The sequence below is a fragment of the Zosterops lateralis genome, assembly GCF_965231275.1.
Source record: "Zosterops lateralis genome assembly, chromosome: 3".
Classification (NCBI taxonomy): domain Eukaryota; kingdom Metazoa; phylum Chordata; class Aves; order Passeriformes; family Zosteropidae; genus Zosterops; species Zosterops lateralis.
In genome coordinates this window covers 31,820,460-31,835,648 of record NC_139764.1, presented here as the reverse complement: position 1 = coordinate 31,835,648, position 15,189 = coordinate 31,820,460, and the positions used below count along the sequence as shown (strand labels likewise).

Below are 15,189 nucleotides of genomic sequence, written 5' to 3'. Positions count from 1 at the left end.
GAAAAGATGTCATCTTCTCATGGATACCCCAAGATAATACTCTAGGTTATTTTGAAAGACCATTGTTAGAAAAATCTACAGTAGTAATAGCTTTTATCTTATAAAACTTTATCAGTTAATATATATCAACAGAGAAACCTGTCAATGTAAAGGCCAGAATCTGAAAGCAATTATTGAAGCAGTCCGATACTTTCAAAACAAAATCATCGCTAAATAAACCAATTAAGTCTTGTTACTATATAAGTAAAAAATATTATTACTACTTTTTAGGGTTTAGAGTTCTAAATTTTGTCTGTATCAGTAACATTACGCTATAAATTTTTTTACTGATTTATTTAGATTATACTTTAGGAAAATCTGAATTGCATGGGAAGGGTTATAATCTTATAGTGTATATAGGAGTGCATGTATAAATGCATCTCCAACTACATATAGGCCATTTTTAATTCCTCAATTTAATTTTGTTTCTAGAAAAGTCAATAATTCAATTAATTTTAGCACTTTTGGAAAGTACTAATGAAGTACTTGCCTAAAGTGCCTCAACTGTTTGAATATGTTTTACTTCAGGCACATTTAATCAAGGTGTAACAGGGATGGATTTTCTTCTCTCCCTGGATATAGAAACACTGGAAAATTAATGATTAATACCAGTATTGGGTTTGGGGTTTTGTTTCCTTTACCAGAGGACTAGCTGCTCTCAAAATGTTAAATATGTCCCATGGGTTATCTCATCAGTGGTCGGTTAACACTACCACATTGCAGATCAGTAAACATTGGCAGCCTCTTAAATCCAGCCTACAAAGAGAAAGTTATTTCTGCACTTTCCAAATCAGTGTTCAGACATATATACCTGTAAAAAGAGAGCAAGAATAAGATATAGTTTCTGGACTTCTTTTACTGTTTTGTACTTCATGTGGATTAATTGCAACATGATAGGGTTAAAATTGTCAAAGCTAGCAGCAAGTCTGTAATTTCAAGAATCATATCTAATCCTTGATGCAGTGAAGTATTGCTTACTTCTATATGAAGGGGCAAAGAGATAAATGGAACATCTTGGGTGAGAACTGTCAGGATTCAAGTCATTACCAGAGTGTTTCTGTGGTAGAAAGCTTGATAACTAAAACCACTGTGAAGACAGTGAAGTAGAATTAGTAACTTAATAGGATGAGCAGTGAAAGGTCTGATCAAGGCACTGCATCATCAAACAGTAGAGTGTGATCAATAAAAACAGAGGAGACCAAAGACCTATTTTCACAAAAATGGAGGAAAATTGAAGGTGATGTTACAGAAGGAGCTGTGCTTCCGCACAACAAACAGCAGGATCAAACCTCCTGCAAAAGTGCTAAGCTGCAACTGTAACATTAAGCATTGAGTCAGAACAGAAGACACCTTGAGCAGCCAGTTGTGTTTGGCAGCTCTGCTGACTTGCTGACCTAGCTGTCACTGCAAATAGCCAGCAGATAGTTTGATCAAAGATGTTGAGGTAACTGGAGGAGAAAAGAAATTGATAATGGAGGAAAAACAGCACTTACTAAGTACATTTTAGTAGTAGGAGCTTGGAAATGGATGCATCTTGAGTAGTAAATGCATCAATGAGAGTAGAATTTTTTTAAGGAATATATTCAATAAAATTTATTCTCAGATCTTTGAAGTGAGAGTATTTTGTCCAAATCACCAAACTTGCCAGCTTATTATACTTCTCACAGAGTAGTCACTAAATTAGGTTTGAATCCTGATTATTTTAGTCAGGGTTTTGGAGGTTTTTCTAGGTAGTGATACTGATATTCATAGTCGTTGGTGTCTGAGATAACTGCACAACAGCTTTCAGAAATGTACATAAACTACAGTGACATTTTGGGCCTGCGTAATTTAAACACAATATTAAAAGCATATATATGCATATGTATAGCTACCTAACTGGGAAACATGCTTGGATATGCTTGTCATGAATTACACAACTTTGAGATTTTTACTGCTAGGGCTACAATAACTTTGTCCTCATATTAAAGAGAAACACATTGATAATATGTAACACCCCAACATTTCAAGGCCTTGAAATTTAATGGTGTTAATAATAGGTCTTTTATGATACTAAGTAATGTTACAAATGTTTGTTATTGATGTCATTTCAGTTAGTATCTCTGAAATGTTTAAGCCTTTACAAAATTCAGTATTTTTGATTGAAAGTATAATCTTTTCCTAAAAAAGTGTGGGTGGAAACGAGGACCTAAGACTAATCTCATCAATATATTTCATTTAAGCAAATGCTTCTGATCTGAATGTTTTAAATCGAATTAACATGATAAAACACTATTTTGTACACAGAGAAATCCAAGCTTCTCCCAGACCCAGACCCTGATGTTGAAACTTACAGTGGTAGAGTACTAGAAATCAAATCTGTTTCTGATATTTCACTTCTCATTCAATTTTTAGTTTTTAAATATATTATTACATATGCTCATTGTACAGTGCTGAGTTGCTGAACTATCTCACTTCAGAGATTTTAAGATAAATTTTATGATTATTTTGAAGAATGTAATTTGAACTGGGACAAAGATTTTAAACAAAAATGGATGAAAAAATGTGGGCCCAACTCATAAATCTCTTTGGACTTTGGTCACACATTGCTTGCATGCTGTTGGTGGGAAAATGTACTTTTTCTGCTCATATTTTACTTCCCTAAGATCAAACTTCGAAACCTCCAAAAAGAGATCAGAAAGTGATTGAGGAGACAATTCAATACAATGCAATACAGTTAGAAATTTTTTTAAAAAGTAGAACTGGACATAATTTGAAATCCACATTTAAACTGAAAAAATTACAGAAGCTTATTTTTGTTTTCAGCAATTGAAATTTCATTATTTATATGGGGGAAGGGATGTAAGCTTACGCACCAATGTCGTATTCTACATACCATAATCTTTGCATAACACGAAAATTACTTCCATTATTCGTTACTTAAATTCATAGTGGTGTATACTTCATTTGTAATGTTGGTTTTTCTGATGTGTCAGGAGAAATCATTATTAGTTCTTGCATTTTTTAATACTAAAAAAAATTTGCATAATTCAGTTCTATTATTTTTCAATCACCAGTAGGTGATCACACACATTTCATTTTCTGCAGTGCTTACAGAGCCTGATGAATGTCAATGAATTTGGAGTATTAAATCTCCTGCAACATTTTAGCAGATTGTGGTGATGGGGATTTCTTTACACTTGGTGATATCTCTGCCTGCTGGAAATGTTTGAGGACAGCACATCTGAAATCCATTTTCTAGACTTCAGTAACTCATAAGGGGACAAGAGCCTCCTACTTAGTTTTAGTTCTCCTGTAATTCAGGCTGTCCTCAGCAACATGGCTGTATAATGCATTATGTGCTGCATGTCAGAATATATACTTCTTTCTCTGAGCCTGCTTTTCTTATGGATGTGGTGCAGGTTTTCATAACATAATAATCATTTTACATATTCTTTTTCTGTACTAAACACACAATCATAGAAGCATTAAGGTTGGAAAAGACCTATGCATCACCTAGGAGTTTCATGTTTCCTTATGTAAGCATGCATTCCAGGCTTGGTGCCAGCTCCATCCTTCCTTCATATCTCTTCTTTTTTTGTGTGTGTGTATCACATAAACCTTGAATGAAATTTGGGAAAAAAATCTGCAGAAAAAGTGCACTCTGACTATATACTTAAATGTTAATGAATTGGGCCCTTGTTTTGTAATACAGTTTGTCTGAGCTCATATACGGTCACTGGCTTTTACATTTAACTTCACTCATCACTATACAAAGAGCATTAGTTTTATGTTTTTATTAATCAATATTTTTATTTAACACAAATTCTGTAGCTTTCTTTTAAAGATGTAGTAAATAAACCTTTTGTGAGGTACTTGGGGATGGATAATGAATAGCTGTGTATTTTTGTGATGTTACTGAAATAATGCTGCTTTTTCTTATTAAAGACGCCATAATAATTCTTTTTTAATAATTAAACTAATTTAGTAAGTGCAAGATGGAGGCGCTTTCCTACAGATTATGCTTCCACCTCAGAAGATGAATTCGGATCAAACCGTAATTCCCCTAAACATACCCGTCTACGTACCTCTCCAGCCCTGAAAACCACGCGACTGCAGAGCGCTGGGACAGCAGCTCAAAGCAGCAACACTTTCAAGCACAGGATAAAGGAGCAGGAAGACTACATTCGTGACTGGACTGCCCACCGGGAAGAGATAGCAAGGTTGGTTTGAAAGGAGTGCCCCTAAAATAACAGAGTTTGTATCTAACCACTTGTACAGGTGCGCACAGAGGGCAAAGAGAGCTGATGGATTTTCTGTGTCACTACTTACTGCTTTTCTTCACTCGCTGCATGGGTAGCTTCTTATGAGAGACTGGCAGACAGAACACTCACATTAGCAGCACATCTCTTTTTAGTGGAAAATGATAGTAACTTCTGATTTGTGATAGCCAAATCCCAGAAGATGAACTTTCAGTTGCATTATTGGGACTTGCAGGGGTACTTTGTGTATTTCCCGAAGCTGAAGTGTATGTGATGTTGTACGGCTTTTAGATATTGAGATAAAATTTCAGATCAATCCCAGGTGACAAAGAGAAAAAAAGTAAACTTTGGAATGTGAGAAACCATATTCTCATTTTAACTTTTGATTTATCAAGACATTGTTTCATGTTAGGTACTTTCTGATTTAAGTCATGCGTATTCACCAAAAAAGTAGTTCTTTTGCTGCAAGTCTGTGAGATTAGTATGTCATATACTTCTTTTATTGCTGGTACCACTCTGCTTCAGGTGAACCAAGGAGAAGTTAGTTGCACATTCTGGTAACCAGTTATTCCCATATCATGCAACACCCAGGCAGTGAAAACTTCAGAGAGCTTGCACAAAACATCTAAATGTTATTTAATACTTAGATGTCAGTGTTCAGGTTCCAAAGATTTTCACAGAACTCTAATTGGGAAGCCTAAACAAGAAATATGTTTTCATTTAAGAGTAATTTTGATAGTGTGGAGTATTCTCTTAATACTGTGGAAGTATTTGGCTTAGTGTGATTCATTATTTTTTTTTTTTTTTACTGATCTTGGTAATATTTTTCAACATTTGTTTTTCTAGTGTGATCTGTGCAAAGGGAAGATGTAGAGGCCTGAGAGGCACAGAGAAAATACCTCAGGGAGTTTCATAGTATCTCGATAAATAATGAAACAAACATTTCAAAATCATCTTCCCAGAACATCTCTTTTGTTTCAGAAGTATAAAGTTAGAGATGGTTATAGGAAGGACTGTGTATATGGGAAAAAGAATTGATAGCCATAGGATATTAGTTCTTCCTGGTAAATAGTACTGCTGAACCTCTACCTCAGTGAAACTTATTGGTATGTTTTGCTCACTTAGGAGAGATTGACACTGAAAGTAGTTGATGATTCAGTCAAAACTCATTTGATGGTTAGGTTTGCAGGTTTTTCTCTTCTCTTGGGATTCTTACCCTTTTGTACATTGATGTGTTGGCTTTAAAATTGGTTTTAAAGGCTGCGTACTTCTCCTACACCTCCAGCTTTATTTTCGGTGGAAGTGTTGAGAGGCTCAGATCAGTACTGCCAAATTTTTAGGTTTATGTAGAGATTTCACTCAACCTGCATTAAATGAGCTTATTTAAGGTAAAGAAAAGTAGCATTCAGCATCTGTGAAATTTCAGGTTACTTTCATGTGTTGTCACTGCTTCCAATACCAATTTTAGCCTCTGCTGAGAGCATTTGTTATAGGTCACTAGTTCATCCTTTCTGTGTCTCCATATCTTTGTAGTGATTCACATTTTTGCTCCCTAACTTTAATTTTAACTTCTGTCCTCTATAAGATGCTTTTTGTCTCTGCTCCTATTTCCTTGCTAACCATGGGGTCTTTTATTGCCTGCCTGGGTTTTTTTTCCATCCCAGCCATCAATCCAGCCTCTATGTTCAGGGTCCCTTCAATTCTCTTCAGAGTTTTTAAAAAAATAATAGATAGTCATATGCTCTCATTAAAATTAGTTGATTTATTTTTGTTGTTGCTGTTGAACAACTGATTAGGCAGATGTAAGGATAAGCCTTTGATAAAATACATGCATAACAGAAAATAGTGTAGAAACTGTATGGCAAACGTCATTGCATCAGTGTTACCATCATACTGTGTTCCAACTGGTCTTTCATGACTGACCCAGTTTGCACTTTTCACAGACTTCACGATTTACAGATGTTAATAAAAGTGAAAATTTGAAAGAGGTGCTTAGAGAAATTTCCTGGAATAACTAAACTTGATTTAAAGCCACTTTGACCTGGAAGGAATTTGCAGCTTCGGAACAACAGGAGCTTCACAATATTTTATTTAAGGATGTTCAAGTATTGGTACAAAATCCACTGGCTCAGTATAGGGAGTGTAACAGTAGACTAAGCATAAAAATGTTTTTAGTAATCCAGTAGTTCAGCACTATTACAGATATCTTAGACATATTCCTGTTTCCTTGTGTTTTTTTTTTTCTAACAGTGGGCATTCTTTCACTACGGGTAAATAAGAACTAGAGTTCTAGGATTTTGAAAAAGATGGTCATGCTCTCTCTGTACCAAGCCCTGTGTTCTCACCTTTTCCTATGTGTTGGAAACTGAGTCTGTTCCCTATGTAGCTGTGTTGCTGCTTAAGTCTGCTCACCGAGTGAACCTAAAGCAGTATTTTCTGGAGTGGGCTGAGGGATTTAGGGAATTTGAGGTTTATTATTTTTGCCTCTCTGCATTGATTTGCTTTGTATGATTGCTAGGTCTGATGCAGGAAGCAGTAGAGATCTGCAAGGCAGCCTACAGTTGTAGTGAAGTAAATAGTGTGCACCTAAAGCCTAAGTCTCTTGTCCCTGATTACACAAAACATACTCCTTACACTTAAGCAAATTTTTTTGCTTTTGAAAGTTAATGTAGAATTACTTGAAAACTTCATAAGTCAGGGTCAGCTCTCAGCTGGTTTCTAATAATCTTTACACAATGCTTCTTGTTTAGTGCTCTATATTGTTTTTATACAGAAATATAATTGAATACTGAACTATAGCTTACTGTCACATAGAAAATGATTCCAGATTTTGTTCACATAAATGCTATTTGACTGTGGCAATTATCAACCAAGTTGCTTGCCATTGATGTTAGAACTGTTTAATCTGATACTTCCAGGATTCATTTGAATTAATTTTTATATAGAAATCTGACACGTAATGCAATTTTGATTTTGTGGTAAGAACTCAAATGAGGTGATTGTGTTGTGTTGAGGCATTGCTGATTTCTGTGAAGAGTTAAGTTTTCGTTAATTCATGCTACTTTTGATTATGATGTTTATGACATTCCTCTTCTGGAAAATTTGCTGATAATTGAAATCTCCTGGTTTTATTTTCTTCACAACTGCTCATTAAATACCAGAATTTGTCCCAGAAAATCAAATGTGAATAGTAGCAACTTCTCTATTTAAGGAAAAATTTAGATGATTGTATGAAACAAAGGAAATAGCTGGTTTAGTATCTCTATTACTAAGAATATTGGACGTCAATGGCATTTGTAAATTGCCAAATATTTGTCTACAGCCTTCTTCCAATTATAGGTGTATCTAAGCTGCACAGAGTTGCACTTCGCTGCAGATTGCTGATGAGTAGCCATAAAATCCAGTGTTGGAATTTGGCTGGATATTTCTCTAGTTATGTTTGCCTTTCTAGTTGAAATTCAGTTCACTTAGTCTTAAGCTGTCTCTGGGCCAGTGGTGTCCATTGTTTTTGACTTCAAGACAAAGTGAAAATTAAGAGCAGAAGGAAGCTCGCCTTGAACAATCAGTCTCTGTGGAGCCCAGGGTGTGTCACTTGAGTGGCGAGGGCTTGCACCTCTCCGAGTCCTTGGTGTCACCATCGGCTTCTGTGCCTTCAGTGCTGTCAGGCAGAAGTGTGAAAGGGGATCACTTGGCTGTCTGCTCTTCCCAACTCCGTGATCCAAGCTGGAGATTAGGATTCCATAGTTAGAAAGGGCTTTTAGCTTTTGCTTTGTGGGGGTTTTTTGTCTTGTTCCCTCCTTTTTTTTGGGTGTCCTGGGGAGGAGTAGCAAAAGCAGAGCAAGCCAGAGCAAAACAGTTTTGTTTTTGATGCAGTGAATCAGAAAAAAGAAAAAGAATCTTTGGCTGAGAATTCAGCTGTATTTTTGTAACACTATCGTATCCAGGTTTTTTAAAGGTATATTCTATTTTTGCCATTGAAAAACTTGTCTTGACTACATTTGAGGATTTAGGGTATTGGTCTGGAATTTCAGGCCCATAAGCAGCTTGATCTGAGGTGCTCTGCTGCTAGAAAATCAGAAGTCCTGAAAACAGTTTTTTCAAGTAGACAAATAAGGTACAAATTGTTTTCTGAACATTTCAGATTTACTGCCATGTTACACAGCTCATCTGTGTGGTATTTTCAGCATATTTCCTATGCATCGTCTGTGTTGGAGATACTGCATATTGCACACATCTGTCTGAATCCTAGGAACAAAACAAGGATACTCTGTCTTTTGAGATCACCTTCCACCTTCTTCCTCTAGAAAGGCATGCTATTAAAAGCTTCATTCAAAATTTACTTTTATTGTTCTACAAATCATCTTTCTCTTTAGAAAGACATGCATGTTTTCATAGCTTGGTTATCAGGAACTAGAACTTACAACCTCAAAGGCTGCAGATTGGGCTCTACTGGCCCAAAAATATTTGTAGGGGAGAATGTAACACTCTCTTTATTACTAGGATCAGTCAAGATCTGGCTCTCATCGCACGGGAAATCAACGATGTAGCAGGAGAGATAGATTCAGTGACTTCATCAGGCACTGCCCCCAGTACCACAGTAAGCACTGCTGCCACCACCCCTGGCTCTGCCATAGACACTAGAGAAGAGGTAGGAGATCTTCATGGAGAAATGCATAAGGTTCTTCCTTTTCTTTATTTCTTTTGCTTTTAGCATTTTGCATAGCCTTTTGAGTTACTTCCACTCAACCCGTATGCATGAGCTCTACATTGGTTTTTTTGATTTAAATTTCCTTTACATTTCAATAAACTGCTCAGAAGTTATTTTGTGAACACAGCTTGTCAAAAGGATGCATACTATCTGTCTGTCTCTTTTTTTCCACGAAACATAGGACAAGATAGTAATTTGTTTCTTGCTTGTCTGTAGCCTTAGATACTAGTGGATGGTATCTAAGTGCATTTAAAGATACTAGTGTGTATGCACAACTATATATAAATGTATACATTTAATACTTTGCTTAGCTATTAAAAACAAAAAAGTCCCTCTTTCCACAGGTGACGTAAAGCTTTCATCTTCTGAACACTGAAATACTTAGGTAGTACCATCAATTAACTTTAGATTTTCTTTCTTAATAACATTGTCAAAAACTGCCTTGAAGTAAGTTTGCTTTATGCTTCTAATAATTCTTATTTTCTTTGCCTATCTCTGGTGTACTATTCTATGAGTATATTGACTAACGTGTTCTAGTAACCATCACAGGTCTAATGCTGGTAAACATGTTAATCTGAATTTAAATCATCACTTTCTGCCTTGTTACAATTCATCATAATAATGTGTTGTAAGTGTTTAATGCATTTTTTTTCTTCATAGTATTCCTCTCAAAATGTGTTTTATTCATTTCTGTGTGCATAAATTTTGGTTAATACACTTAGTTTAATACTGTCTTTTTCTGTGGAAAAAAAGATATAAACAGCAGTAAGAAATCTGTGAGCTGGCTACTCAGAAAAATTTTAAATGCACTCACATAGATTTTAGGTTTAATTCTCATAGACTGTGACTAAACTTTAAAGAAGTAAAATGCTCTTTTTCTCGGATCCAATTAGATCACTCCATTTTTTTATTATTATTAAATAATTATTTTCTTCTTCAAAAAATACAGTGCATTGTGTACAGACTGCAGGTGGCAGTATCTCCTTTAGGTAGTGTAGGTCCTTCTGTAATGCTATGACTAATTTGGAAAAAAACCCTAAATCTCAGAGTAGTCATCCTCCTAATTCCACAGATATGTTCCATTATCCAAAGGAATAAATTATTCAGTACCAATTTATAGGTAGCTATTATGTTACCTGCCCATAAGCAGAATTTCAGTGGGGTACTCTAAATTTGCTATATATGTCTAGTATTTAAAAAAAACAAACAAACAAACAAATCTTGTTCATTTGTACAAGATACTCTTACCTAAGAGATGAATCATTTTATACTATAGAGGACAACAGAATTATTATTATTACTATTATTATTATTATTATTATTATTATCATCATCATTATTTGATAGGCATCTTATAAACTGTTTCGGGACAAAAAACCCCAGTAATCTGACTTTTGGATGTATCCAGTAGATTTCATGAACTTCATTTTTCTTTTATCCTGCAGTTGGTGGACCGAGTATTTGATGAAAGTCTCAATTTTAGAAAAATCCCTCCAATAGTGCATGCGAAACCCCCGGAAGGGAATGGTCGGCCTAGTGATGCCAGACCTCAGCTGACAGAGGCCCTCGATCCCCCAACAATTACCCGCAGAAGGACTTGGAGCAGAGATGAAGTGAGCACACAACAGGATTCTCTCTAAGAATGTGTCGATTTTAAGCTTTGACAATTATCTCCCCACTTAATATTCTAGAAATTGTCCTGTCTCTGCTACCTCTAGCAGGTGGCATGAGTATTGGAAAAAAATTATGAATTATTTTATTGGCAAAATCTTCAAGTATCATTGTATATGATACTAACTAAAACATATGTAAGATTTTTTATAGTTAAAGATACTATAACTGTTACTATTAAACTAATAATATCCTTGTTATTAAAAACTTATTGCAGGTTATGGGGGACAGTTTGCTGTTGTCCTCAGTCTTCCAGTTTTCTCGCAAGATAAGACAATCCATAGACAAAACAGCTGGCAAAATCAGGTGAGTTGTTAAAAATTGTTGTTACTGCTGAAAATGTCTGTTCCCAACAACATTCCCAGCAGTAAAAAAGAGATGTCTCTTTTTTTACTATGATAATAGTCACAGAGGAAAAGTACGTAGTAGAAACTTGTCTTTGAAAAAAGCACCTTTACCTATGGCATTTTTTTAGCATTCAAAAGATTTGGAATGAATACTTTTTCCATTATTCCTTCTGTTTATTTCACTTTATATGAAGAGGAATATCAGGAAATTTTACATGGACAGAGCAACATCCAGCAGAGGAGCTGTTCCAACATATGCAATACTCTGCAAAATCTACACAACCTCTATGCAAGTCTTGTGAAACTCCCTTCCTTAAAAGATAAGGTTAAAATGTTGCTGAACTGTAAAATTTGGTCCTGTAGGTTTGCCAAGCTGTTGTAGGGATTTTTAATTTTAGGAAAAAGAAACAAATTGGACAGAGGAGAGCTGTTTCAGTAAATCCTTCTGAAAAATGGCTTGTTCTGGAGATGTGATCCCTATTGACTCCTAAACCAACAGATGTAGCCACCTGTCATTTTTAATTGAAAATTTTTCCTTAAATAGTTAGATTCCTTAATTAGATGCCATAGTTGCTAAGAGAAAGTGTAGACATTTTAGAAATAGTAACATGTTACTCTACTGACAGTTCCATTTAACTTGAATATGTGAGTGTACAACCTGTTGGTGACCACTTTAGTTGACAAGAATAGAAGAAAATTTTTAATACAGATATACAATTCAGGATTGTGTATTTCATGCGTTCTTCATGTATTTGTGCAGTTAATAACTTAAAAATAGAGAACATTAAAAATCAGGAAGTCTTTTGGCTAAATTCAATGCATAATTTTCTCAATGCAAAAAAATATTAGGTCTGTAATTGATTGGTTTGTTTTGGAAGTGTCAGATACTGGAATATTAGATGAGTGACAGATTAAACAACATAAATTTATGTCACTATAGGGTGACGTAACCAGTAAAAGCAGCAAAATATGAACATATCTGATGATTGTATTCTAATGGGAATACCAAAAAAGATTTGACCATAGAAATCAAGAAGAAAAATAATAATCTATATGAATTGGTTAAAACTGTAGGCTAACTTCCGTTTCTAGTCCTGCTACTTCTAGTAGGAAGAATATCACCAAGTGAAGAATGAGTTCGGTAAAAGCCTGTAACTCATTTCTATTATCCTATTCTAAGGATATTTGTGTGATTTACGGGTAATGTTAGATTCAGGTCTTATACATTTCTGATTAATTTGCTGATCTTAAAAGGCAAGTCAGCTGCTAATGAATGTAATATTGTGATCATGTATGATATAAATACAAGCATATCTACAAATACTTTATACATACTTAAAGGAGAATTGCTTTTTTCTATAAAAATGCAGGAAACTTCCATTAATAAGGAATTATTTAGCATATTCCCCAGGGCTGTGTTCAAATCTTTCTTTTCCTCGGAATGGGTTAGAATAATGCCATGTTATTTATAATTTCATTAATATTTTGAATCAGAAAAACAATGCCACTTTAATTTTGCCTTTTTAGGGAACATACAAGGCAGCTAGTACTATTACAGATTTTTACCCTAGCTTTGCTTTGAAATTCCTGAGTTCAGCCAACTGGTGAGCAGATATTCCTCTTTCTGGAATTAATCCAGTTAAAATTTCTGCCCAGAATAGTTACAATGTCTTCATAAGAGAGGTGCTCCAGCCCTCTGATCATCTTCATGGCCCTTCTCTGGACTCACTCCAACAGGTCTATATCCTTCTTCTGTTTTGAACTCCAGAGCTGGATTCAGCACCGCAGGCGGGGTCTCACCAAAGCAGAGCAGAGGGGCAGAATCCCCTCCCTTGCCCTGCTGGCCACTCTCTGTTTGATGCATCCCAGGATAGGATTTGGTTTCTGGGCTGTGAGTGCCCATGGCTGGGTCATGTACAGCCTCTCATCCACCAGTACCCCCAAGTCCTTCTCTCCAGGGCTGCTCTCCATCCATTCTCTACCTAGTCTGTGTTTGTGCTTTTGTGTGTTACGATGAGCTTGCTGGAGTTTTCAGAGGTTGTGAAGGGAAGAGGTAAGCAGGTTTTGTGGTGAGAAGATCTGCAGTGTTATCAGTTCTCTGCAATGTGAGTGCATTGTCATTGGCTTGGCCTGTAGCAGGCAAGTGCCTCTCCAGTCAGGCAGAATCTCAGCAAAGCACTCATAGCAGTGGAGGTACTGCCTGCTGGCCTCTGCTGTTTGCTGTGCATCCTGCAAAGTGCACCAAAAGAAAACTGAGGATTGAGCACAATCAAGATTTGGCTCAGAAAGTAGGAAGAAGCAAGAGAAGAAGGCAACAGGCATTTATAAATATATCCTTTAACTTGAAAAGAAAGAGGAAGAGCAAAGAAGACAGAGATGATGACCCCCCCAGGAAGTAAAAAAAACAGCTAAACAAAGTGTTCAAAAAGATGAAGTAAAAAAGGAAATAGGCTTCTTAAGTTTATAGTAAAAACAAATTGGCTGTCCACTTTATAGTTTAAATAATAACAGTTTCAAAATTTCTAATTAATGCTTTCATTTTTTTCCATTCTTTTTTAATAAAGTGACCAATGAAATGAGAACCTTTTAAATTTTAGAAATAAGAACTCTAGCTCTAAAAGCACCACATAGAGAAGCAAAGGCACTAATCACATACATCAGGATAGAACTATTTTAACATGGCAAGAAGGTAAATGAAAAATCACACAATACCACAATAGCTTTTTTTTTCTAGTGCTGTTTACTGCTAAATAAAGCCTTATTTTCTATGTTCCTGCTGATTTCCAGAGTGATATAAATGCTATTATATTAAAGAAGGTATAGCTGCATAAGATTGTATGCTAAATCAAATACTTCCAGAAGTTGGTTTTTTTCTTTAAATTATGATCCCCTAAAGGACTTCATTGTCTCTGCTTTATGTTCTTCATTTTTTTAATGGATATTTGAACTCCTCAATGACAAGCAAATACTAAATTTCCCATTGTATTTGAAATTTCTGGTATCCAGGTTGTATGGCTTTGCAAGCTTTTTTACTCCCTTCCAGAACATAAAAAAAAATTGCCAGACCTCTGATGAACTTTTGAAAAAGATGATGACCCTAGTTAAGGCTGTAAAATGTTTCATGCTTTCCTCACTGCAGTTCTGATTATTTTTAATTTATTTATTCCTTCCCCCCCAAAAAAGTATGTATTAATGTTCACTCCCTGTATGGTTTGTACATGAATACACACAAGTCTGGCAGAAGTGGTCACTTGCCTCCATCCCATGACATTGTGTCATCAAAGCATCACTTCCTCACAGTGAAACCTCTGACATAAATTTGTTCCAAAGCAGCAGTGAATGAAGACCTCAAAGACAGAAGAGTTAAAGCAGCTCCTGGATGAGTTGACTACAGACATCTGTGTACTAATAAAATAAGACAGGGTACATATTTTGCAAAATTAGATATTCTTAACAGGATAATAATGGAGAATGAAATTCTCCATAGGATATACATAACTGAAGAAAGGTGAACAGAAATGCAGTCCTAAGGCTCACAGCTTTCTTTCAAATGCTTAGTCTTTGTGACATTCACTGTGTCATGAACTTCCAACTTAAAAATTATTTCCTTAGAGACCTAGTTACAGGAATAGGTTTTTTTTTTTAAAATACTGCTCTTGGACCATGATTTGAAATTGTGTTGTTTGTTTGCTTAGCAGTTTTACTGCAGCTATTTTTGAACTTTTATCTCTGAAATACCAATTAGAGAAAAAGTGGATTTGGACTCCTCTGTGTCATCATGGTATCACTTCACAGACCTTAAATGTCTGCACGTTGTTGAGGTTTTTTTCCTTTTCTTTCCTGATTGCGCCAATGGAGAAATTTCAAATATGTTTATTATACGACAATGAAAATAAAAAAAAATCAAGCAGGGAAGCAAAACATGAAAAAATGGGAATCTCCCAGTATGCTTTGGAGTTTGACAATTAGAAGTGACTTCTTTAAACATGTAATATGAGTGATACTCATACTACTAGAACTTATAGATAAAAGTTGAATTCCTTTATCTTTTGTTTTGCAATTATTGTAAAGTGCAGTATTAATGGGGAATTTTCTCACTACAGTAAAATCGTTGGCTTTTAAAAAATTGTGTCTTTTGTGGCTTTTAAAAAATTGTGTTGGCTTTTTAAAAAATTAAAAAAGT

General features: G+C 35.3%; 2 protein-coding genes across 7 annotated transcripts in view; both read left to right on the top strand.

Annotated features, from left to right (window-relative positions):
- AKT3 (AKT serine/threonine kinase 3) overlaps positions 1–15,189 on the top strand; it is a 380,155-nt gene that overhangs the window by 329,172 nt on the left and 35,794 nt on the right. The window lies entirely within an intron of this gene.
- CEP170 (centrosomal protein 170) overlaps positions 1–15,189 on the top strand; it is a 95,362-nt gene that overhangs the window by 73,847 nt on the left and 6,326 nt on the right. For 2 of the 6 annotated variants that reach the window (XM_083856851.1, XM_083856847.1), the window contains 4 exons: positions 4,007–4,241; positions 8,781–8,958; positions 10,434–10,601; positions 10,877–10,965. In XM_083856851.1, the coding sequence (XP_083712977.1) occupies positions 4,007–4,241; positions 8,781–8,958; positions 10,434–10,601; positions 10,877–10,965 (670 nt within the window). The remainder of the gene's footprint in view (positions 1–4,006; positions 4,242–8,780; positions 8,959–10,433; positions 10,602–10,876; positions 10,966–15,189) is intronic. The other 4 variants (XM_083856850.1, XM_083856849.1, XM_083856848.1 and 1 more) reach the window with 4 other exon arrangements.